Source organism: Eumetopias jubatus, unplaced genomic scaffold (genome assembly GCF_037043125.1).
Source record: "Eumetopias jubatus isolate StellerSeaLion01/CBP00866 unplaced genomic scaffold, mEumJub1_p1.0 scaffold_10, whole genome shotgun sequence".
In the NCBI taxonomy this organism is placed as follows: Eukaryota; Metazoa; Chordata; class Mammalia; order Carnivora; family Otariidae; genus Eumetopias; species Eumetopias jubatus.
In genome coordinates this window covers 86,912,129-86,936,701 of record NW_028274816.1, presented here as the reverse complement: position 1 = coordinate 86,936,701, position 24,573 = coordinate 86,912,129, and the positions used below count along the sequence as shown (strand labels likewise).

The following is a 24,573-nucleotide window of genomic DNA, read 5'->3' as shown; positions in this document are numbered from 1 at the left end:
TCAGAGAGTAAAGCAGTAGGCAGACGAGGTCCTCTAACTTCAAGGGCAACAGAATGCTTTCTACCACCTCACCTTACTGTTTTTTTTTTTAAAGTCATCTCTACACTCGATGTGGGGCTCAAACTCATGACCCCAAGATAAGGAGTCACGTGCTGTCTACCAACTGAGCCAGCCGGGTGCCTGCACCTCACCTTACTTTATACCACCTGTATTTGCTGCCACTGCTCTGGAGTCCTACTAACTACGATCAATAGCAGGACATTTCTTAAATGAAATGATGGAATTAAAATTAATTTTCCATGTTCAAATACAAAGCTGTAACCAGTTTTAACTCTGCGACAAAATTTCCTTTCATACCACATTTATGCTGAGGAACTGAAGCACATAAAAGGAGAGCCCTGCTTGCTACTCACCCTGCTGCTACATCTGCACTTTGGACCACCTGTCCTTGTGACTTACTTACGGACAAGTACAAGGGAGCACTGCTTAGGAACCAGTGGTTTGAATGCAAAGAGAAGTTCAAGGGCATCCGATGATTCCTCTTAACATAGTCCAATGCAATGCACTGTCAATCAGCCCTATTGTGATTTGTTCAGATTTCAGCAGCCCTGGGAACTAACTGGCTCTTACACATCCTACCATTAGATAGCTAGACCAGTACACACCTGTAGGCTCACCTTTCCATTTTAACAAAAAGTCCACCTCTAGTGATGGCATGTCAGAGTTATAATTATCTCAACTGCAAAAGGGCAGACACACAGCACCGTATCATTATTTTTAATGTCCAGCATGTACAACACGAGGGCCAGAGCTTTCTCCCCAACTCAAGTTTATAAATTCTCAATTGGCTTGTGAGGCCAATAGGGATACTTCTTCTTGTCTAATCTGGTTTCTGGGAAGACTTCATTCAGGTCCTCAATGGTCATCTGATCAAATGGAATTATGTTCCTCATCTTCTCCAGCTGGAAAGAGGGGAATTGTGTTAAGGTAAACAGGGCCACAGAGATGCAAAAAAGAACCCAAGGTAGGTTACTGCCACTAGGTGAAAGATGTGTGGCCATGAGAGATAAAAAACATATTACATCCAAAGGCCAAGGCTGATCCTTACCTCTTTTTCATATTCCTCAATCCTGGCCTTTGAGAGAGACAAAAACTCGGCACAACTTTTCACCTTAAAGAGAAGGGAGATATTGTTTTGAAACCAAGTTGTACTGTCCTGACCCTAAGGCTCAAAAAAAAACAGAAGTCCCAGAGCCTACCACTCTTGCTTTCCCACTCTGCATGGAGAACACATGGCTGCCCCGACTCCTGGTGGGTGCTTGCTTTGGGAAGCAAACTGCAGCTTTTCCTAAATTCACAAAGACGCCCATACAGGAGAACCAGCTTACAATAGCAGGACCAGGGTTCATCAGCAAATTACTTGTCTAGACAACTACAAAATGCCCATGTTTCACAGGGGCCGGTTACTGAATGTCAGGACAAGCCACCTGACCCCCTAGCCACACTTCTCTTTGGTGGAGCCACCTGGCTTCCCACATTTGGCTTTCATACTTTCAAGCAAATAGTTAGGTGCTCCTTTTAATTCCCTCTACCTTAACCTAACTTCTAAGAAATATAGAGCCATCAGGAATTAAGAGAATTTTAAAATAAGTAAGAGTCTCAACTACTTACATCTTCTTTTTCTTCAGCATCCACCTGAACAGTATATTTATCCTCTGGCACAGGAACCTTCAGGGCATTAAACTAAAACACAGGGACAGTTGTTATTAATATACCTGGGAATCCAAAGAAAGGGCTCAAAGACCCCAATCCTTACAGATAAAAACACATTCTCAAACAGGAAACCAGTATGCATCTAGAGTGTTGTAGCGGTAAGAATATTAGCCTGAAAACAGGAGCTCAAGGTTTTCAGTCCTGTCACTAACTGGACAATTCTTTATTACGATGAGCTTCAGTTTCTTCATCTGAGAAGGACAGCTGGATTTGATGACCTAAAAAATGGCCTCCTAGAACCTTGTAGTTCTAAACTCTGATTTCTCTTTCAAACGAACCTCTAATGGACTGATTGGCAAAAGTAATGTTTACATAATGGTGATGAAGATGGTCTCCTTAGAAGACTGCCTAGCCTTATGGGCCCAGCATGGAGCACTATACCTGGCACAGAGTAGGCCTTCGAAAAGCATCTGTCAAACGAATAAATAAATTATGGATACTAAGGTTTAACATGTAAATGTCAGAAGAGGCTAGGTGGACGAGAAATTAAGCCAAAAGGCACAGTAAAAAGCAGAAAAAGGAAGAAAACAGTGAAAGGGTAGAAAAGATGTTAGGGACACAGGTGAGGGGCTAAAAAATAATTGAGGAAGAGTTGGAATGGAAACATTTAACTCCACAGCCCTCTGCCTCCCTGATTAATAACATACTGGACTATTTCTCTGGATAAGAAACTTGCTGAATAAGACCCTGAATTCTGTGCACATATTTACCATATAAATCTACACCCATCTTTCCTGAACTTCCTCTGGGATCTGTTAACAGCACCCTTGTTCCCATGCTGTCATCCTGAATATCTAATTACCTACTGTTCTGCTCCGCACCCACCAAGCCACACTACAAGACCAGTGCTTTAGGTGCCTGAAGTCTCACCTTCTTCTCAAAGTCATCTACCAAACCAGCCTTTGCCACATTGGCCTTGTAGTAAGCCCAGTCGATAGCAGGTGGTTTCTCAGGGAGAGTAGCCAATCTGCTCACACGGAAAAGAAAAGTTAAAATTGGTCTATGAGCAACAGAAAATTCACACAGTATGTCCTTATTCCTATGGCCTAGAGCTATCATCACACTTTTCTCCAGGAGGGAGATCATAGGAATGCCAAAAAACTACTTTCATTTGGAAAAATGTATGCTTTCTTTTAAAAAAAGATTTATTTATTTTAGAGAGACAGCATCCTCGAGTGGGGGGCGAGGGGCAGAGGGAGAGAATCTCAAGCAGACTCCCCTCTGAGCATGGAGCCTGACCTGGGACACAATCTCACAACCCATGAGATCATGACCTGAGCCGAAACCAACAGTCGGAAGCTTAACTGACTTGAGTCACCCAGGCACCTCTATGTGTGGATTTCCTTATATCAGAAGAACATCAGAAATCCATATGTAATTCCAAACCACTGTTTTGCTTCCATATTCAGTAGCAAGTTAAGAAGGTCCCACTCAGAATGGTACTGACCTGGAGGTAAGTGTCTCATTCCAGGATTTCAGGGAGTTAGCAATGGCCTTCTGGTTTCGGGGTATGATCTCCCCAAAAGCTACCCAGTCAATGGTTTTTAGAGCAAGTTTTCGCGCAGCCATCTTAAGATCCTGGAAAATAAAACAGGTCAGATCAAAACAGGGCTCTTACCGAGAATCCTTTAAAGGGCACCTTAGAAACATGCACATCTTTAAGAAATAGATCAGCATCCTGAGCGCTTGAGGAGTACATTTATCAACTAAAGGAATCAGGATTACTAAATAAGGACAGTTTAGCTTTTCAAATTCAAGGGATGCAACCTGGCATATAACTACATCATTTTCCCCAAGACAGTCCCCCTCTTATTCCGCAACTCCTACTCATCCTTAAAAGCCCAGGTCTCTAGTGTTTGCTCTTCATGTACCTTTGGAAATACTGCTAAAGTAATACACACTGCATAAAAGTGAACCATTTGAATACATTTCCACTCCGACTGCATGTGTTTCATTCAGATTCTCCAGTGCACAGAACCTAACACATACACAAGTTTCAACAAAGCTTAAATAGAGCAGACCCTAGGCCAGAATTTCCTAGGGGATAATAGCCCTGTTTACCTCAAAAGGCTGTTAAAAGTACCAAGTGAAATTGTGCACATCAATCTGCCCTACAGTCTTACCGAGCTTAAGGGGCTCTCTACTCACTCGCTACCTGATTGGTAATACCTGCACCTTCCTATTCATGTCTGATTATCCTCTGCAGCACTAGCACATACCCTGTGTATTCTAGTAATACCCTTCACAGGGGTATTCAAGACATATGTGAATGTGAGAGAAGGTGCAAAGTGGTCACAGCCATTTTTTTTTTTAAACTAAGAAAATGGGAAAATAGTCAAACTAAATTTAAGATCAGTGCCAGACATTAGGGGAAAGACTGAAATGTCAAAAGGCGTTTGCAAACTATGGGGTGGATCACAAGGGAGGCGGAAGAAATTCCCCTCGGGATCTTAAAACGGAACTGGTCCAACTCCTGCCTCTTGCTTTCCTTCCCTCTCAGCAATAGCTTGTTTCCAGGAGTGGAGATGATGGGCAGGTGACTTTTATTTTAAGTCATCTCTACACCCAGCGTGGGTTTCAAACTTACAACCCAGAGATCAAGAGTCGCATGCTCCACGGACTAAGCCATCCAGTATCATCGCAGATGACTTTTTTTTAAAGACGCCAAAGAAATAAGCGCCCTTACAGGGACTTTTCCTTCCAAGCACCAGTACAGGCAGGCTTCATAAATGGGTTTTTGTCCCTTGTTTTGCTGAATCCTCAGCGCCCAGAACAACAGGTCAGGCGCACAGGAGGTGCTCGGTCAGTATCTGTTGAAAGGGTACGCGAACCCTGCACTTGAGAAGCTCTGAGCGCTCCACACTCTACAATGTGGGAACCCTCAGAATGAGACCGAGTGTCCCTCACTCAACAACTTAACGCTCTCTCGGGGTAACGTTTCCCCAGCCCCCACACCGGACTGCCCACTTCGGCCGCGCTGGGGGCGGACCGAACGAGGCAAGGTGTGGGAAGCACCTCGGTCAGAGGCGGCAGGGTCACAGCCCGGCCCGACGACCTCGCGCGGGGGAGGGGAAAGGTAAGGAGCTCCGAGCAGAGCGGCGGCGGCAGCAGCTACAGCAGCTCGCTCTGTCAGCGAGCCAATCGCAAGGCCCGGCCTCCTCGTCAGGAGTGCGACAGGGTCGGCACAAGGTCTGGAGGGGGCAAAACAGGGCAGCCCGCCGGTGTCGGGCCCACCGCTCCCAAACCCCACTCACCTTCACCGACCGACCCCGGCGGCCTAGAGTCCACAGCAGCAAGGAACGGAACTGGGTCACCGGAAAGCCTCCCTGAGCCAACCCCAAAGCTGAAGGGGCGGGCCTTGCTTTGCAGGCCAGCCTGTAGAAATGGAGGCTGGTTCCGGAAAGCCCGCCCCTGAGGGCGGGCGCAGCACCTCCCCCTCACGGGTCCCCGGGCGCTGGTTGGGGGCGCTCCCGTCCCTCTCCCCCAGCCCCACCCCCGCCGATGGGCCGGCCCGGCTCTCCCTGCCGAGAGATGGGCCGGCCCGGCGGCGCGCGGGCAGCGGCGGCGGTGGCGGCCCAAGATGGCGGAGCTGCAGCTGGACCCGGCGATGGCGGGGCTGGGAGGGGGTGGCGGGAGCGGGCTGAGCGACGGGGGCGGCCCGGGCCGCGGGCCCCCCAGCCCTCGCCCTGCCGGCCCCACGCCCCGCGGGCACGGCCGCCCGCCCGCCGCTACTGCGCCGCCGCTGGAACCGGGTCCCGGACCGCCAGAGCGGGCAGGGGGCGGCGGTGCGGCCCGCTGGGTCCGGCTGAACGTGGGCGGCACCTACTTCGTGACCACCAGACAGACCCTAGGCCGGGAGCCCAAGTCTTTCCTGTGTCGCCTCTGCTGCCAGGAGGACCCGGAGCTGGACTCGGACAAGGTGCGCCCCGCCCTCGGGCGCGCTCCCGGCCATCGGACCCCCTTCGTGCCTCCTAGCTCGTCCCCAGATTCCTGCGACACGCTCCTCACAGGCGGGCTTTTCGGGCTGGAGCCCCCTCCCCACCCCTCCCCCGCCAGGCTGGCCCTGGGGGCTATTCTCCCCCATCCTCTGTGGCTTTCTCTCTGACCCCGCCCTTCGCTCTCAGCGACTCGTTCCCCACACAGTGCCCACCCGCACCCACAAGAACCCACTCCACACCCCTTCTCCGTATTCCTCTCTACACCTCTCATACCCGCCCCTGAGATCTGCATGAGTTTCCCCCTGGCTCCTCGTCAGCCCCTCACTGCCCTGTGCCAGATGCGTCCAGAGCTGGGTCAGGGTGAGCGAAGGCATCTTTGTAGCTTTCTCAGACTTCCTTTCGGACCCCTCTGCCAAGTTGGGTAAAAGCCTGGGTCTGACAGCTGCAGGAAGTGCTTCTCATGATACCACACTTCTTTCCTGTGGTCCTGGGCCCTGAGCTCGTATCTGGTAACAGTAACTGTGTGAGGACCGTATTAGAGCTCAGATGCACGCCTTGGAAAGAGATTACCAGTTGCCAGTGCAAACCTGAGCCGACTGGTTAAGGCCATCGGAAAATGAAAACTGAAGAATGCTGTTGAGCAAGAGGCATGGCTGCTAACCAAAAGTTGAGAGGTGACGAGACATTTCTAAACCATTTCCAGTTTGAAGTGTTGTTTATTAACTTTACACATTCATCATTTAGTTGCCAGTTTAAAGGCGTTGACCATAGCTTACACCACCTTCTATTCTATATAGCACTCAGCCAGTTACATTGAAATAGAGTTGGGTTTGGTAAAGATAGGCTGATTTTATTTATTCAACATCTACCTCTCTAATCTCCGATCGATGGAAACCTGTCCTGCTGTAACTTTAAAGAAATTCCAAAACCTTTCCTTATAAAGGAATTATTTTTATCTACCCTAAATCTCTCTTGTTGCAATAGAAGCCAGTTTCTCCTTGTTCCTTTTACTGTAAAGATGAGTAGGATTAAAGCTGCTCAGCGCCAAGTCCTGGCAGTGCCAAGCTTCCTCTGGGCACAGAACTGGGGTGTGTGAGTTACAGCTGGCAATGCAGACTCCCAATGATGTTGGCCTTGAGCTCAGGAGTATTGCCAGCTATACAGAGGTTTTCTTAGAATTAGGAATGTGATTTGGGGGAAGCAGAGAAGTCAGAATGTCCATCTCAAGCAGAGATTTAAATAATCAAACTGTGGCATTTTCTTCCCTTTTCTTTACAACAGATATCCCATAGAAGAATGGTGGTAATTGTGTCCAGGTAAAGATTTTAAAGTTCAAGTAAATGCCTGGATGACGTGACTAGACATTGTAACACCCCACCTGAAACGATCTCAGAGTACAAGATACATAAAGCTAGCCTTCTTGCCTGTAGTTTATGATAAGCAACGTCTAGCAAAACTTGCCCTCTCACTAATGAATTGTGACGGAGACGCTGAAACCCTGCCAGGACTTAGTCTGAAAGCTCCAGAATGATGCCTTTGTGTTTGGTTGACAGGACGAGACAGGGGCCTATCTGATTGACAGAGACCCCACCTACTTTGGTCCTATCCTAAACTACCTCCGCCATGGGAAACTCATCATTACAAAGGAGTTGGCAGAAGAAGGTAAGAACAATGTTTGAACTGGGCATTTTCAAATTCGGGCCATATCTTTAAAGCTGTTTCACAGATTTGAAACTTTTTTTTGACATTTTCATCCAAGCTCATGTGCAGGTGTAGTAAAGGTTTATGAAAGTGAGCAGGGAGTCTCTTGTTACCTAGTCTTATCTGAGGAAGTCTTGCTTAAGGGATCCCCACTGGGCTCTGTTCAGCCTCCTGAATGAGAAGGAAAATAGGTAGCTCAGTTTTGCAGTTTGCAGATAGCTTCAGGAGCATTCTCCAAACCTGCAGAATTGTCAGGGTCCCTTTTTACTTTTACTTATGTGCCTGCGAGCAGTGAATGTCTGTAGCCCGAAGCATCACACCTCTGACATTAATTATTTATATTTTCAATTTTAGTTTGAACTTGCAGCTATAAAAAATAATAAAGGCTTGGCCTCATTTCTTTTAAGACTGGTCTCATGCTTCCTTGTAAATTTTTGCAGCTGACCTAATTCATTCTCCAGTCCATTGTCAGGTGTGTCATCGGTTGCCTCATGTCTTCGGTTTGTAGGGCATCTGGACTGTAAGTGGGTCTAGACATCTTTCTAAAAGGCTTGGCGTGGTCTCACCAAAGACATTCAGTTGAAGATTGGAGCCTGTCCCTAAATCCAGGGCACCCTGACCTGGAAGCTTTAGCTCTGAGTAAGAAAGCTGTAATGGCTGTGCTAGTTAATGAAGTGGCTGCGAAACATATCTGTTTCGACCAGTAAAAAGAGGACTCGCATGCTCGCTCTCTTTGTTTTTTTAACATTTCAAATGCATACAAAAATAATGGGAATAGTACAATAAATTCCATGCACCCACCATCCAGCTTCAATAATTACTACCTCACGGATAATCTTGTTTCTTGAAAAGAGAAAGCTTCAGCATCTTTTCTGAAGTCTTTAAAAAAATTGTTTTCTATTTTGAAACTATTTCAAATTCAGAGAAAGGGGCAAGAATAGCACAGAGAACTCCCCGATTCACCAATTTTTAACATTTTTTTGGTCATACTTGTGTTATCATCTGTTCTGTCTCTCCCCTCCTGTCCTTCCTCCCTTCCCCACCAGTTTTTACTTCTGAACTATTTGAGACTAAATTACAGATTCACCCCTTAATACTTCAGTGTATTTCCCAAGAACAAGGGTACAGTATAGTTATCGAGTTCAGGAAATTTAATATTGATAAATACTTGTATCTGCAGCTTATATTCCAATTTTATCAGCTGTTCCAATAACATTTTTTATAGCAAGTGTTTTTGTCTGATACCAGATCACACATCCCCCTTAGTTGTCCTGTCCAAGGCCTTTGATTTTATTTAGCACAGCATTCTTTCAGTAATTTTTATGTCGTTTTATGTCGTTCAAATAATAAGCATCCTATTAAATCCAGTCCACATAAATTTATATACACCCACCCCTCGTCATTTTTAGGACAAACTGGGTAAGCATTGCAAGCTCAGGAGTTCTCCAATATGACCAGTTCCAGGAAGTAAGTGACATATGGGAAAAGGTGTCCTGCAGCTAATGGGCAGGTGCAGGGAGAGTCGGGGAAGGTGCCAAGTGGGAAACTGCAGGGGTGAAACAGAGTGAACAGAGCAGACCCAGAGCTTGATGCACTCACTCTGGAGAGAAGGAAATGGGTACACCCTAAACAGCAAAGAAATATTTACCAGGCTGAAGGAGTGAGACTAGGCTTCCATTTGAAAAATGCAGTTCTTAGCAAACATGGAAACTTCAGCCTATTGCTGTTTTCTGGGGAACACACACATCTCTAACTACAGTTTGGTCCTTGTCTTAGGTGTTTTGGAAGAAGCGGAGTTTTACAACATTGCATCTCTTGTGCGGCTGGTAAAGGAACGGATACGGGACAATGAGAACAGAACTTCTCAGGTAATAGGTTTTGAACTCTTTTTTTTTTTTTTTTAATAAGATTTTATTTTTAATCTCTTCAGCCAGCATGGGGCTGGAACTCATGACCCTAAGATCAGGAGTCACAAGGTCCACCGACTGAGCCAGCCAGGCACCCCACGGGTTTTGAACTCTTAAAGGGAAAAGGTCTCAGTGGCTCTTTGTCGCTGTGTCTGGGTGGGATTTGAAAGGGATGATGTGCTGTCAGGCAAGAGCTACCTCTCCCCTTAAAGCTGGAGGTCTGTGTGGAACACGGTCCATCCGCCAGGCAGACAGCACATTAGCCACCGGACTTCTACAGAACAAGGAAACAGAAGAACACATAACAAAACAAAACAGCCCTCCTGTCCCTTTAAAAGAAGGAGAGGTTGTGGCTGCTCACCATTTGGTAGCAGGAGGAGCCCACCCCACTTTAGGTCTGGAAACTTGTTCTTGCAGACAGAGTGTCTGTCCCCCTTCACATAAAGGCCCAGCGAGCTCTTGCTTCCACCTGTTGGCCACTGTTAGGACCAGCCTTTTTTAAAGTGTGATCACGTCCCGTTCAGCTCCTGATAGCCATGTGAAACCAGTCTCGTGGCCTAGACTTCAGGAACTGCTTGTGAATCATGCTTCTGAGGAAATAATCTCAAGCTTCTCTGTTTATTATGAAGTCTGGGTTTTTATATTAAGTCAGTAGATAGAGTAACAACAACAACAACAACAAAACACAATTTGCCACCTAGTTTGAGAAGACAGTAGGGCACACAGAGCTTATTTCACATCACATCACCCATCACATGTCATAAGTGGCCACAGTGGCATCTTTTAGGCCCTTGAGATTCTCTGCCTCCTAGGAGAGGGTCTGTGCCCTCTAGAAGCTTGAAGTCTAGCAGGGAAACAGACGTTCCCTTTCCTGTATAGGCTCTATTTTAAGAAGGTACAACTGCAGTGACAGGGCAGCATCGGACTCCACTGTGACCATCTGTCTTGTAGCCTGACTTGCCTCTTATCCCATCAGCTCCTGGTGATGGATGCTTTCCTGAGATCCAATCTATTGCAATGTAGAATTTTCCTGTGATTCAGAAGGCAGTGTTTCTTTTCAAAAGTCAAAACAAAACAAAAAGTAAAAAATAGTTCCTTTCTATGTTAGACTTCATATATCCAAGTTTTCTGGCTCCAAATGGAGTTTATCTGATTGGATAACTGACATCTATGATAAAAAATGGCTTTTCTTATTCACTTTATCTGTAGTAGTTTGCGAAGGTGGAAAGAAGAGCTTATTTAGTTTTCTTCCTTCTGGCTGATGGCTGAAAGCCTTCTTTTTAATGTTCAGAAATGAATTTATAGTTGGTTTGCAATTTACCATACAAACTGTGATCTGGTGGCAACAATCTTGTTGCCATCTCGGATTATAGGTACATGGCATCTTTCTCTATTGTAGATACTTAGTAGCTGGACGTTCTGAAAACCTAGCTTTAGCCTCAATTATCCACATTCCAAAAAAACTTTTGATTGGTTAGTGTCGGTTGTGATGGTACCATGAATTATGTAATTTGAAGCCATTCAACCCCAATGTTCTCAGTTCTTTGCCATTAGCTCAGTCCTTGAGGGCATTGTAAGATCTGTTTGATGACAGCGATTAAGCAGCGATTAAATTAATTAGTCCTCTAGGTTCTGAAGGCTTGTGGATGTAGACCCAGTTGGAAGCTTTTTTGTTCTAGGGATGTCAAGGCCTTTTTGATGCTAACTGATCTTTCCATCTGTCTTTTTTATTTAGTGAAACTCTGAGCAGTGGATTTGAGGTGGTTCAAAAACACTCTCTTTTATATGTGTCACAGACCGCTCAAAGGTGAAATTGGCCATTTGTATTTTTGTGGCTGTCATTTCAAACACATTATCTCCTTTAACTTGCCTATTTTTTTTTTCTTTAAGATTTTAAATATCTTAGGGGCGTCTGGGTGGCTCAATTGTTAACCGTCTGCCTTCAGCTCAGGTCATGATCCTGGAGTCCTGGGATCGAGCCCCACATCAGGCTCCCTGCTCCGCGGGAAGCCTGCTTCTCCCTCTCTTGCTCCCCCTTCTTGTGTTCCCTCTCTTGCTGTGTCCCTCTCTGTCAAATAAATAAATAAAATCTTTAAATAAATAAATAAATACATAATCTCTCTACCCAACATGGGGCTGGAACTTACAACCCCAAGATTAAGAGCCACATGCTCCGACTGAGCTAGCCAGGTGCCCATAACTGGTCTATATTTCAAGGAGACACACATGACAGGGATTCAGGCAAAGCCCAAGATGTGGGTGTCCCACCCCACTTTTTAGTGACTTCTCAACTCTTCTGGTGGCTGCCACCACTCTTCTACTTTGCTGTCTCTGATAATATTTTTTTGTTAGGTCGTTAATCTTAGTGCATTAGAGAACACCTGTGGTTTACTTTTGAAGAGAAAAATTAAAAAGAGGTAATACATCTTAAATACCTGGGGCTTTGACAGTTGTCGCCAGTATCATAGATCTTTCATGATACTCTGAGTATCATGAATATCATAACATAAAACTCTTGGTTGTTTCCAAAATACGTGATTAGAGATCATTGAAATCTTTCCGAGATTTGTTCTATATTTTATGTGGAGGGAATGTTTCTCTTGGTACTCATGTAACAACAGTGCATTCGGTCCGGAAGGGGACAACATGGAAGAAAGAGCACAGCGTTGTTGGCAGACCGGCCCGAGCCCCGGCGCTGCCTCCATCCCGACAGGCACCACTTGACTCAGGCAAGACACTGCGCTAACACCAGTGTCCCGCGGAAGACGGGAGCGGAAGGGAATAAACACTCTGGGCTTGTAGCGCTCCATAATCCAGAGCTGCTTTTGTTGAGCCAGTATTTCCCCAGTAGTGAGTTCTTCCAAAACCAATTTTCCAGATAACTGAAGCCCAGTCATCCTTTTGAAAAAGTACTAAAGCCCAATTTCCATTTTTCTTAAGGAAACAGTCCATATTTTCCTAAAATCCTGTGAATATAACCAGTCTCTGCATGATGGGACATCATTGTTCTGAGCTTCCGTTGCTCTTTGTGCTCTAACAAATGCCTCATGTCCTTTGGGACGGGCAGTGGGTGTGCAGCTGTTGGACCCAACACCGAATGGTCTGAGATTGACAAACACAGAGTCTTCCTGTTTGCCTCTAATTGTCCTTCTATGAACAAGAGCTTTCATCTGGTGAGCGTGCCTCCCTGCAGCAACCCTTGCCCTCACCTGACTTTGGGTTTTGTTTTTTTTTTTTTAAAGATTGATCGATTGGGGCACCTGGGTGGCTCAGTTGTTAAGCGTCTGCCTTTGGCTTAGGTAATGATCCCAGGGTTCTGGGATTGAGCCCCCGCATCAGGCTCCCTGCTCTGCGGGAAGCCTGCTTCTCCCTCTCCCACTCCCCCTGCTTGTGTTCCCTCTCTCGCTGTGTCTCTCTCTGTCAAATAAATAAATAAAATCTTAAAAAAAATAATAAAACTTGATTGATTGATTTGAGAGAAAGAGATGGAACAGAGGGAGAGTGAGAGGGAGAAGCAGACTCCCCACTGAGCAGAGAACCTGACACAGGGCTCGATCCCAGAACCCTGAGATCGTGACGTGAGCCGAAGGCAGATGCTTAACTGAGTGAGCCACCCAAGCGCCCCCTGACTTTGGCTTCTAAGTCTCACAGGCTAAGTCCTAAATGTGAGGGGTTCTCCTGTGGATAAAGTGTAGGGGCCTTAGTGCTGCAACTTTGGGGCATTCATTCTTTTTGATTCTGGTTCTAACTTCTTTTCCAGAGTTGAGTGGGCTAGCAAATGACTTCTGCCTGGGGGCGCCTGGGTGGCTCAGTTGTTAAGCGTCTGCCTTTGGCTCAGGTCATGATCCCAGGGTTCTGGGATCGAGCCTCGCATCAGGCTCCCTGCTCAGCAGGAAGCCTGCTTCTCCCTCTCCCACTCCCCCTGCTTGTGTTCCCTCTCTCGTCTCTCTGTCAAATAAATTTAAAAAAATTTTTTAAACAATTAAAAAAATAAAAAATAAAAAATGTTAAAAAAAAATTACTTCTGGGCGCCTGGGTGTCTCAGTTGGTTGGGCGACTGCCTTCGGCTCAGGTCATGATCCTGGAGTCCCGGGATCGAGTACCGCATTGGGCTCCCTCCTCGGCAGGGAGTCTGTTTCTCCCTCTAACCCTCCCCCCTCTCATGTGCTTTCTCTCTCATTCTCTCTCTCAAGTAAATAAATAAAATCTTAAAAAAAAAAAATTACTTCTGTCTGAATCTCCGACACCACCTGGGTGTCCAACAGCTTATCCTATCCTGACGCTAACTAATACATAGTAACTTTCTACAGGTTTCAGGGCTCAGTCCCACACTTCAGACGCCAGTGCCACATTCCAGGTCCCCAGGCTACCTGCACTTCTGTCCATCGTGGTTACAAATTGAAGGGTTCCCATGACATCTCCCTTTGGGTTCAGTAATTTACTAGAACAACTCCTAGAACCCAGGAAAATGCTCTACTTACTATTAAAGTTTATCTCTAGGAGACAAGGAACAGCCAGATGGAGAGAGACATGGGGTGGGGTCTGAGCATAGGAGCCTTCCTGGGATGTACTGCTTGCCTGGCCCCTGGTTATGTTTGCCAACTTGGAAGCCCCTTGAACCCCAGGGTTGGGGAGTTTTTAAGGATGTTTCATTATGTAGGCACAACTAATTAAATCATTGGCCGTTGGTGATCGAATTCAGTCTTCAGTCCCTCTCCCTCCCACTGAGGTCCAAAGTCAGCAAATAGGACTGGATGTTCTAACCTTCTAATGGTGCTTGGTCTTTCTGGGGACCAGTCATTAGCACAAAAAAGACATTTTTATCCCTCAAGAAATTGCAAGGATTTTAGGAGCTCTGTGCTAGGAACCAGGAACAAAGACCAAATATTTATTTTTTAGTATACGCTTTTGTAATGGGAATGCTACTATTTAACACTGAAACACTTTCACTGTCAGGTACCATCAACAGAGGGTAAAAGTGGTTTGAACATTGGTATATTGTGGGATTCCTATTTAATATATTATTCCCATAATAAGGTTTCACTCTGAATAAACCAAAATATGGTCCACATTTTCAGCATGTATGTTAGATATGAACCACTTAAGATGATATGAATTTCTTGTCCAAAGTGATTTTATTCTATTTTCTACTTTGGGAAATAGATGAAATCTAAGCACATAATTCATTTCTCTGAACTTCAGAATTATTTTACCCACTAATTCATAGCCTTTGGCCTTTTTTTTCTTTCTTTCCTTGGATAAGTTTTTATTGAAAAATGACATTGCTCCTTGTCAGAGGGGCTAGGGTGTGGCTGTCCAGAAAAAATGTACAAGCAAACTCCTTTTCGGTGTTCGTTTTTGGGAAGAGCCGCACCAGGGCAGCTGCAAACTGTTGTGTCCTTGAGATTGTTCTTCAAAGTCTATTGGTTGTCACAGGGCCCTGTGAAGCACGTGTACAGAGTCCTACAGTGCCAGGAGGAGGAGCTTACGCAGATGGTCTCCACTATGTCTGATGGTTGGAAATTCGAACAGGTATGTTTCCCAGGAGGCCACGCGCCTCAAACCATCGCCACCCATAGGCAGCTCATAACCCAGGGGGTTCGTAGGGCCAGGTGGGACCCTGTTCAGAAACATGGGAAAGAGCCGCTTGGTGTGGATTATTTGCTCAGTCATACAGGATGAGTTGGGGAGAATTCCGAATAGTATCATGTCTTCCGACTTCACATCCAAGTTTCAATTTGATTGTGCCCAGAGGGAGCCAGCCAGCTTGCTTAGGCTTGAAAGTGCCTCTCTGGGGTTTTTCCCTCCCTCAGAGGGATTCCTTTCAAAAGTGCTCAGTTGACACATTCTAGAATAAGTACCTAAAGGGGGCTAGGATTCAGCAACAGCCCTTCCTATCCCTCCCCCAGGGTGAGAATGCTATCATTCCAAATATATATGTAATCCATCCAGAAAAGCATGAACAGGTGTAATGTGAAAGGAGTCAGAGGTGGTGAGAAGTGTAGCCTGGCCGTTTCCCATCAGTCTGTGCATTTCTGTTCCTTCAGCTTTGTGCCGTGGCGGAAGTATCCAAACAAAGCCACACAGTCAGAATTGTACTGTTCTCTTCCATTAGATGGCAGAATTGTTCAGCTCATCTATTGTGTTCACCACAGGGAGGCTGGGTGTTCATGCACAGAATGAATTGTTAGAGTTTTGTGTGGATCATGCCAATTTTTGTGCAGAGTTGAAGAGTCAGTTGAATGGTCACCATAAACTCGCCTTCTCAAATAGCTGCTGTGCTTCCTGTTAAGAGCATTGTGTTATAGATTGAATATACAGGTGTCTCCGCCTTCAGAGCCAACACGGGATCATTCCTCACATTTTCCTGCACTGCTGAATCCATTCTGCCTTTGTATGTCGGCCTAGTTCTTAATCAGGTGGGGGCTGCAAAATGTTGCCATACTTCCACTCCACAAGTATTTCCCCTGATATGTTTTTCCTTTTTCAAAGATTTTAAGTAATCTCTACACCCAACATGGGGCTCAAACTCATGACCCTGAAATCAAGAGTCACATGCTTCTCCTACTGAGCCAGCCAGACACCCCTCCCTGGTATAAGTCTTAAGCAAAGAATACTATAAAAAAAAATTTTTAAGTATTTTTTTTAAGATTTTTTTTTTTTAATTTGAGAGAGATTGAGGATGAAAGTGGGGTGAGGGGCAGAGAGAGAAGCGGACTCCCCACTGAGCAGGGAGCCTGATGCAGGACTCAATCCAGGGACTTTGGGATCATGACCTGAGCCAAGGCAGACACTTAACCGACTGAGCCACCCGGGGGCCCTTTTAAGTATTCTTTATGAAACCAGTGAATAATTTTGAATCTTTTTCTCATCTTGTTAATGTTCTGGGGGCAGGTGAGGCATGTTTGTACTAACTCTGTTATACGGATGAGGAAGTTAAGGCACAGGGAGGCAGAGGGGCCCAAAGCCCATTCATAGAGCAAGTCAGTCATGTTCTTTTTTTTTTTTTGAAAGATTTTATTTATTTTTTTTGACAGATAGAGACACAGAGAGAGAGGGAACACAAGCAGGGCGAGTGGGAGAGGGAGAACAGGCTTTCCGCGGAGTGGGGAGCCCAATGCTGGGGTCAGTCCCCTGACACTGGGATCATGACCTGAGCCGAAGGCAGACGCTTAAAGACTGAGCCACCCAGGCACTCCCAGTCATGTTCTTCTGACTTGAGGCCCTACATGCTTGCCCGAATGACTTACCCTTTGGCTCCATTTTTCCCTGTGCATGTGTATTTCCTATTTAGAATTGAATCCTGAATTCAATTCGCTAAAAAGGTTAAAAGTTCCAGCAGCATATGGCTTATGGTAACTCTTCAGTGATTCAGTGCTTTCCAGAGCCTTCTGAGTACCAGTCTCCGGTCTAGGACTTCTGTCTAAAGATGAGCCAGCTCTGTGTAGGTGTTTGGCTGAAACAAGTGTCCATTCTCATTCACAGAAACATTCTCATTCACCTCGGTGTTTGCTAGAAGAAGTATGGTCATGTTAATCCTAGTCGCTGACTTTGAGATTGTTTCAAGTGGTTGGGTGGGGAGACCCTGGCAGAACCCATACTTTCCTTCTCTGGGGAAAGTTCGTTGAGGATGCCCTGGTGAGTAACTGAGATCCAGATGTCCCCCGGGGCCTTGATAGTCCCAGACAATCATCATCCATGAGAAGCAAAACTACACAGTTCGGTCAGGAGGAGGGTTGGATTTGTGTGGCACTTTGGTACCTTAAGGTGACTGTTCACCATATTCTTGTTCTGTCAGCTAATCAGCATTGGATCTTCCTATAACTATGGAAATGAGGATCAGGCAGAATTCCTCTGTGTTGTCTCCAGAGAACTAAATAATTCTACCAATGGCATTGTCATAGAGCCCAGTGAAAAGGCAAAGGTAAGAAATTGCATCACCAGAATTTTGTCTCTGACTCGTTTGTCTCCGGCCCCTCAGGGGGCTTTGTCTGAACCGTTCGTTGCTTGAGGTTTCTTCCCTTTCCTTCTGAAGCAAGCTTTGCATTTTGCCTTCATTTTGGTCTTTGACTGTTATAATTTAAATCAGGATTTATGGAGCAGAGACTGAGGGTTCTTAGTTCGGAAACGGGTACTGAAATAGGGTAGACTTACATACCCTCTGTCAAATCAATGAAAACATCTTATTCCCTCTAATTACTACAGCGTGAGAATTCTGAAACTCAAAATTGGAAAATATTTTGTGTTTATTCCTTGAAACTGTTCTCTTTTTTTTTTTTCCCCCTGCCTCAAGAGAAAAGGTATTTGGTTACCTTTGTGACCTCCTCACCTTAAGTTACTGGAAAACTGTACACTGTTCTCTCACAGGCTCATATGCGCACACGTGCACTCCTAAGTCAGCAGCACATGGTGTGTCTGAACTATTTCCTTTGGCATCAACACGTAATCTTGGGCCCCACGGTGTTCAGCAAGAGTCTTTTACAACTGAAGTTCTTCAGGGGAGGTCAGGGCTGCAGCCCTGTCTTGCCCCCTGGTTTAACAAGGATTGTTGTGCTGCTCACGAGGGTCCAGTGGAAAGCAGCCATGGGTCCCTTTTCCCTCAGCAGTCTGCTTAGCAGCCTCAGCCTAAAAGCTGGTCCGCTGCAAAGTCCAAGCCTCAGCCCTCTCCCCGATGTTTCACTTGCAGATTCTTCAGGAGAGAGGATCTCGGATGTAAATTCCTTAACCAACAGGAGAGCAACCCAGCAGAGCACCTCGTGAAGTTAAATCTTGCTCCTGTACATTAACCGAGCTACTGCAAAGCAAAGCTGAGCCTGGCCCCCCAGTGGAGAAGTGTTCTGGTCAAAACCAAAGGAACCCCTGCCCCCACCCATAGGAACCTGAAGACAGATGCGGCTCCCGGCTGCAGAATACCTTTTCAGAAACCTGCTTTTGTTTTCTTAGCCAGTGTTGTGACAAATCTTTATAACCGCAGCTGGGATGGGTTCCCAGTTGGAGCCCTTATGGACATCTGTGGGAAGGGAAGAGGAAGGCTTAGCTCCTTGTACATGCCCGTACTTCAGGGAAGCTGGAGCAAATGAAAGAGGATCGTCCCTGAGCTGCGCCATATTTTCACCTGAGTGCCACGTTGGACGTTCGCAGCTGCTTTGTAACACTATCTTTCCCCTCCTCTGCACCCCAAACTAATGCAGCAGATGCCAAGGATCGTGGCTTCAGTTTGTCAAATTGAATTGAGGTTTTGCATAAAGGATAGAGTTGCCAGAGTACCTCCACATTCCTGTGAACAAAACCTCTTTGAGGAAGGGGACGATGGAGTGTCCTTGGTTGTGGGTGGGGGTTGGGGATCGCCGCTCTGGGTTTGGGGCACTCACCTGCTACCATGTTCATCCTTGCCTCATTTACCTCCAGTAGCTTACTTTCTCCCCAAGAGGAGGTCTGGGGCAGGTGGCATCCTGCACTCTGTCACACAGACAGATGGGAGCTTCAGGTAGTTGGTCTGTAGCCTTCACTCACCCTCTGTTGGTCCATCTTCCTTCTCTGACTTTTTAAACTGGACCGAAGATAAAAGGGACTTGGGATCCTCTGATGGCTTGGGGTGGGGACAGCATTTCTTTGAAAGTTGCCAAATGTGTTATGTTGTAGTATCCAAAAGTGTTATTTCTGTGACTGTCTCTTGGAAATGCCTTGACTGAATGTTCAGTATTTTTTTTGTGTCCATTCTCGGTTTCTAACCTTGACAAACTTGCCTGACAGGTGTGTCAGTGACCTCATACCATCCCCGGTAGAGTGTATGTGTTTGCTGGGCAGTCCGAGGATGCCAACCCTTAGCATCACTTCTTTCTTCAGAGTGCCATGTCATGGAGAATCAAATGCTTGTTTGACCAAGGAGGGGAGTAAAGCCCTCTTTTGGGCTGGGATCACAGAGTTTGTAGCTGGATTTTCTCTCTGAGCTTTTGAGTCTTGGTGAGCAGTCGTCGAATGCAAAGGGCCAGAGAATCCTTATTTTTCCCTAGATGACTTTCCTAGTGTGGCAGATGGCCCAGAGAAGGGGAAGGTGCCATGGGACCCTCCGTCTGTAACAGCCACCTCGTGCCAGTCACTCCCGGCTTCCTCTGTAGCGGAGTGTCTGTCTGCTCCACAGCTCAGTTGCTTCCTAGGTGGGCCTGGAGCTGTAATTTTTGGAAATGACTTACAGGCTGTGCTAAATGTCTTTTGCGCATGTGACCTGCCCATGTGCAGATGGCATAACTTCTTCAGGATTCTCGCTTTGACCTTACCTGTGTGTAGAGCAGGATAGAAATGTGTGTGCAGGGGTGTCTGCGGATATGTGAGCGTGCATGTGGACGTCAGCACCTCAGAACTCTGGCCTGTGCCCACGATTTCTACAGCTGTAAAATGTTATAGGAACTTCTCCCTACGGAAAAGCCTTTCAAAAAAGCCACAGGTATCATCCTATCATCTTTCAGAAAAAATAAAAAGATTTGAGAGTGTCAAGGAAAAGCTGCTCTGACCAGAATAAGACAGAGGACTTTGGAAGAGGTGCTCTTTGGCCAATTCAAAAAAGTAACATTTGACTCAAAGGAGGGAAAGCAGCCTCATTTGGGGCCTGGAGCCCAATCAGATTTGCTTCCCCAGGGCATGCCTGGTGATGGCCGTGCTCCCCAGCCTGCACAAAGGAGTGAAGCAAGGTGGACCAGAGGGCAGAGGAGAGAGAGCCCCTCAGAAACACATGGTTACTCATTTCTCTTTTCAGAGTCCCACAGTGGATTCTGTAGAAAGACTGCTGAACCCCTTACTCAGCAGAGGAACAAACAGAGGTGACATTTCTGCTCTCCTAGAGGGCTGGCTTTCGTGAGGATTCCTTCCTCATGGCAACCCAATGCCGGTTGTTCAGTGCTCCTGAATCTGAGGATGATTCATTTCCTAAGGTTTCTGCAAAAGTACTCACCCCAGCCTTTTATGAACCGAGTCAGTATTTTTTCCTGAAAGCCTTCTCCCCCTGGGAGAGTCCGGCTGATGACTTCGGAAAGAGGTCTCACCATCGTTTTGGGGATGTCACATGGCCAGTGACCCACATTCTCTCCAGCTGCCCAGTGCTGCCAGGTGGGGAGGGTCTTCCTTCATTCTGTGCCGAGGCCCGAGGCCATGGGCCACGCAGGCCCAGTTCACGAAACAGCCTGGCCTCTTCTAGGAAACGCCACAATAGGGCGCTTCTGTCTTTCCCTCAGAACCTGCTTTCTCCTTGGCAGTGAAGCATGGCCCAACCTCCTCTAGAGCGACTTCGTTTCTGCAGTCTTAACTGATCTCAGGGGTGTCAGCGAGGTGTAGGGGAGGAAGGGACAGAGATGCTGGGGGGGGGGGGGCGGCAAGAGGACACCCACGCCCTCCAGCATGGCCTTTGACCCAGAGGTTAGGGACCATGTCTGTCACTTGTGGGTGCCATTTGTTACTGTTTGTGTATTTGAATAAAGTCTGAAATGCTGTGACCTTCTTTTGTCAATAAAGACATGAAACAAACCTCTGACTCACCTTGGTTTCCCATCACTACTGATGATTCTCAAACTGTTCTCAGGAGATGAATTTCACTGTATCTTTCCTACCAGGGCCTCTTATAAAGTCCTCATTTCTCCTGCTGCTGAAGCTGCCTGAGGGGGTGTTGGGCCTTCTGTCCTCCAGGGGACAGATGGGCTACCCACCAAAGAGTTGGGAGGGGGAAGAGTATGAGACCATTTTTAAGGGAAAAGAAATCTTCCTGGAAGATTAAGTGGCTAGGTGCCCATTTTCTCTGCATGGTAGAGAATGAGGAATAAATGTGAGGTGAGACAAGTAACCAGCAGGCTAAGTATCGGTCACTGAAGGCACCAGGCAGGGTGTGGGACCCTCAGAAGGCATTAGATTGTCCCCTCCCAGAGGGTGCTTACAGTTGGGGAGACATCGTGTACACACAAATGTAGAAACAAGGTATGTGTTTGTATCAGCCAGGGTCTAGTGGGAAAGAGACCACAGCAGTCAACAGGTGGTAAGGAGGAAAGGGCCCCGAGGGACACTGAGGTGTCAGATGTAGTGACTGCCGGACACCGTTATTGCTCCCAGGGCAGGGGAGCAAAGGGAAGAGGTTGGGACTGTTAAAAGGTAGAGGCTTGCAGGAGGGGCCCCGTGAAGGAGATGCTGCCATCTCAGGGGCTCAGGGAGGCTGGTTCTAGGACCACACTACTCCTGGGACCAGCTGTGGCCGCCAGAGCGAAGCCATGTTTGCTGTGGTTTCTCTGGCAAAAGGAAAGAGCATGTCCCTTCTTTTTTGCCTCTAGCCTTGCAGTCTCCCTCTCACGTTCCCCATGGGTGAACTTGTCCTGGAATGAGCTGGTAAAGGGGAATTGTGCTTGGCAGCTTTCCAGCCCCAGTGGCACAGGGCAGAGTCTGGGGGGTGGTTGGCGCTGGGAGGTAAGAACAGTCAGTTCTGCCACCTCTGGCCGCTTAGCATCCATACACATGCTTCGATGTGTATTTGAACCTAAAACAGTAAAAACAATTTTATGTCTCTACATAACACGATACAGGTACTCTACACAAGGTGACCTTGCCCTCTCCCCAACAATGAAACAGTGCCAACACTCACTGTTCCCAGGTCTGAGAGACCGTGACATCTATTTCTGGGCTAGGTTAACTACTCAAATTGGCGTGGTGGGTTAGACAACCCCTAGTTTGTGACCAGCAGTCCAGGTCACATGGTCACTTGATGTCCCATGGTTAGGTACCTGATTCTCAAAAGGAGAAGAGTTATCTGCAAAAGAAGGCATGGATATTTTCCAAAACCCTGGAGTTCTTCAGGGTAATTCTCCAGTTAGGGACCACTGGAGGCTCCATACAGCATCAGCATTTGCAACAGATCGTTTGACTGTTGCTGAATCTGCTCAGTCATAAAGCCCAGGTGACGGCCCAGAGCTAAATTTTTAATAAGAATCACACCACACAGATTTCCATCAGTAAAGCTTTCCCTTAGAGTAAACTTAACTCCATTAAGCCAGTTTAATTCCTTGATGAGTTTTCTATACAGTGCAATTAAGTTGTCTGTTTTCTATTTTTATTTTCATTTTTACTTTAAAATATTTTTATTAAGATCATTGTTTTCCATGAAATGTTATGATGGACATTTAACTCAATCTAACTAATTCTAGTTCTTGCCCTTGCAAGCTGTAGCTTTTGCCCTTGTGGGCTTTCTTTTGTGGCTATTACCTCCTCCGTGTTTATTTTCCCCAAGTCAAGCTTGACAGCTCAAAATCTAAGTCTCATATCTAAATGTATGTGTTTTCAGCTGATGTCATTTTTCTGTTAATGATTTCTAACAAAACAACATGGAGAGAAGATTGTGTGTATTTTTTTATTTTAAGATTTTATTTGAGAGTGAGAGAGAGAGAGAGAGAGAGAGAGAGCACGAGCCGGTGGGAGGGGAAGCAGAGAGATAAGCAGACTCTCCACTGAGCAAGGAGCCCAATGCAGGGCTCAATCTCAGGACCCCGAGATCATGACCTGAGCCGAAGTCAGATGCTTAGCCAACTGAGCCACCCAGGCACACACACACACACACACCCTTTTAAGGGAAAATTTATCTAAATGGCTTTTTTTTTTTTTTAAAGCAAGCTCTATGCCCAATGTGGGACTTGAACTCATGGACTCTGAGATCAACAGTTGCATGCTGTACTGACTGAGCCAGCCAGGCGCCCCAGGCTGTGTATATGTCTTAGCTTTCCTGTAAGGAAATTGTGAGCAATATCCCTTAGGTGTTCCTCGATCATTCTTTATGTGCAAGGCTAGGCTATTGCTTCTATTCACATTTCATTCTGATAACTTTGCACATGCGCCCTCTACACAGTTGGCAAATCAAAGAGTACAACATCCTCAAAGTATGTCCTGCTTTGTTAAATTGTGATGGATAGCCAATAAGTACATATTTGAAAAAGGAGGATTGGAAGGCTTCACAGATTCTTGAACTAGACCCTGAGGTTGAGGAAGTGCAGGAAGTTCGTTGGCAGAAGGATAGTTTGTACCCTGCAGCTAGTATTTCTCAGGTCTGTCACCTCTATCACAGGGCTAGAGTAGACATCCACTTATTTGCTGCCATTTTCTGCACAGCCACTGCATGCCCAGAACTGCAGTAGGCACTGATGACCAAAGCTGAGTCATGGAGGCCTGCAGAACACTGAGTGGCGAGCAAAAACTGCCGGAGGCAGGGAGGAAATAACCAAGCTGCTGCTCTAATGGCTGAGGACAGTCTTCAGAACCTGGGCAGAGGCAGATGGATGAAAATTCCGAGCTGGAATCAAGCTCCATTGAGATACTTAGAAAGCATCCTTGCATTCAAGAATCAGTACCAAATCCTGGGGTGCCTGGGTGGCTCAGTTGGTTAAGCGTCTGACTCTTGATCTCAGCTAAGGTCTTGATCTCAGGATCATAATTTCAAGCCTGGCACTGGGCTCCACACTGGGCATGGAGCCTACTTTAAAAAAGCGAGGGGGGGTGGCACTGTGTGGGCTCAGTCAGTTAAGTGTCTCTGGCTCAGGTCATGATTCCAGGGTCCTGGGATCGAGCCCCACATTGGGTTCTCTGCTCAATGGGGAGTCTACTCCCTCTCCTACTTCCCCCTGCTTGTGCTCACTCTCTCTCAAATAAATAAAATCTTAAAAAAAAAATCACTACAAATCCTAAGCAGGAGAAATAAAAACACACATATTATAATAAAACTGATGAAAACAAATATGGAGAAAATCTTAAAAGCCACCAAAAGCGGAGAGGAAAGTTACTTCCAAAGGAGGGACAATAAGACATATAGCCAACTCTCAAAAGAAAAATATAAACCAGGGAGCCTGGGTGGCTCAGTTGGTTAAGTGACTGCCTTTGGCTCAGGTCATGATCCTGGAGTCCTGGGATCGAGTCCTGCATCGGACTCCCTGCTCAGCAGGGAGTTTGCTTCTCCCTCTGACTCTCACCCCTCTCATGCTCTCTATTATTCTCTCTCTCTCAATAAATAAATAAAAGTCTTTAAAAAGAAAAATATAAACCAGAACACAGTGGAATTAAATCTCCTAAGTGCTGAAAGAAAATAGCTGCCAACCTAGAATTCTATTCCCCGTGAAAATACACTTCAATATTGAAGATGATATAAAGGCGTCTTTGACAACCAAAACATGAGAATATTTGTCACCTGCAGACCTTGTATTAAAGGAAATATTAAAAGGTGTCCTTCGGGGGTACCTGGC

The 24,573-nt window shown here is 46.3% G+C and overlaps 2 protein-coding genes across 2 annotated transcripts; one reads left to right on the top strand and one right to left on the bottom strand.

The window, feature by feature from the left end:
* Positions 1–740: 740 nt before the first annotated feature.
* Positions 741–6,132, bottom strand: ATP5PD (ATP synthase peripheral stalk subunit d). Its single transcript, XM_028112545.2, has 7 exons — positions 5,985–6,132; positions 5,028–5,148; positions 3,221–3,351; positions 2,644–2,740; positions 1,672–1,743; positions 1,109–1,171; positions 741–962 (listed from the first exon to the last, which is right to left on the bottom strand). The coding sequence occupies exons 1-7, from the start codon at positions 6,083–6,085 to the stop codon at positions 831–833; spliced, it is 717 nt and encodes a 238-aa protein (XP_027968346.1). The 5' UTR covers positions 6,086–6,132; the 3' UTR covers positions 741–830.
* On the top strand, positions 5,310–20,836 carry KCTD2 (potassium channel tetramerization domain containing 2). Its single transcript, XM_028112544.2, has 6 exons — positions 5,310–5,692; positions 7,265–7,373; positions 9,189–9,280; positions 14,756–14,851; positions 17,118–17,243; positions 18,006–20,836. The coding sequence occupies exons 1-6, from the start codon at positions 5,354–5,356 to the stop codon at positions 18,033–18,035; spliced, it is 792 nt and encodes a 263-aa protein (XP_027968345.1). The 5' UTR covers positions 5,310–5,353; the 3' UTR covers positions 18,036–20,836.
* Positions 20,837–24,573: the final 3,737 nt, after the last annotated feature.

Coding starts and splice junctions, on each gene's coding strand:
- KCTD2 (XM_028112544.2), top strand. CDS start 5,354: ATGGCGGAGCTGCAGCTGGACCCGGCGATGGCGGGGCTGGGAGGGGGT. Junction 7,374..9,188: donor AAAGGAGTTGGCAGAAGAAG/GTAAGAACAATG, acceptor TCCTTGTCTTAG/GTGTTTTGGAAGAAGCGGAG. Junction 14,852..17,117: donor ATGGTTGGAAATTCGAACAG/GTATGTTTCCCA, acceptor TTGTTCTGTCAG/CTAATCAGCATTGGATCTTC.
- ATP5PD (XM_028112545.2), bottom strand. CDS start 6,085: ATGCCTTCGCTCACCCTGACCCAGCTCTGGACGCATCTGGCACAGGGC. Junction 2,741..3,220: donor AATGAGACACTTACCTCCAG/GTCAGTACCATT, acceptor CCGTGTGAGCAG/ATTGGCTACTCTCCCTGAGA. Junction 1,744..2,643: donor TAGATGACTTTGAGAAGAAG/GTGAGACTTCAG, acceptor CCTGTGTTTTAG/TTTAATGCCCTGAAGGTTCC.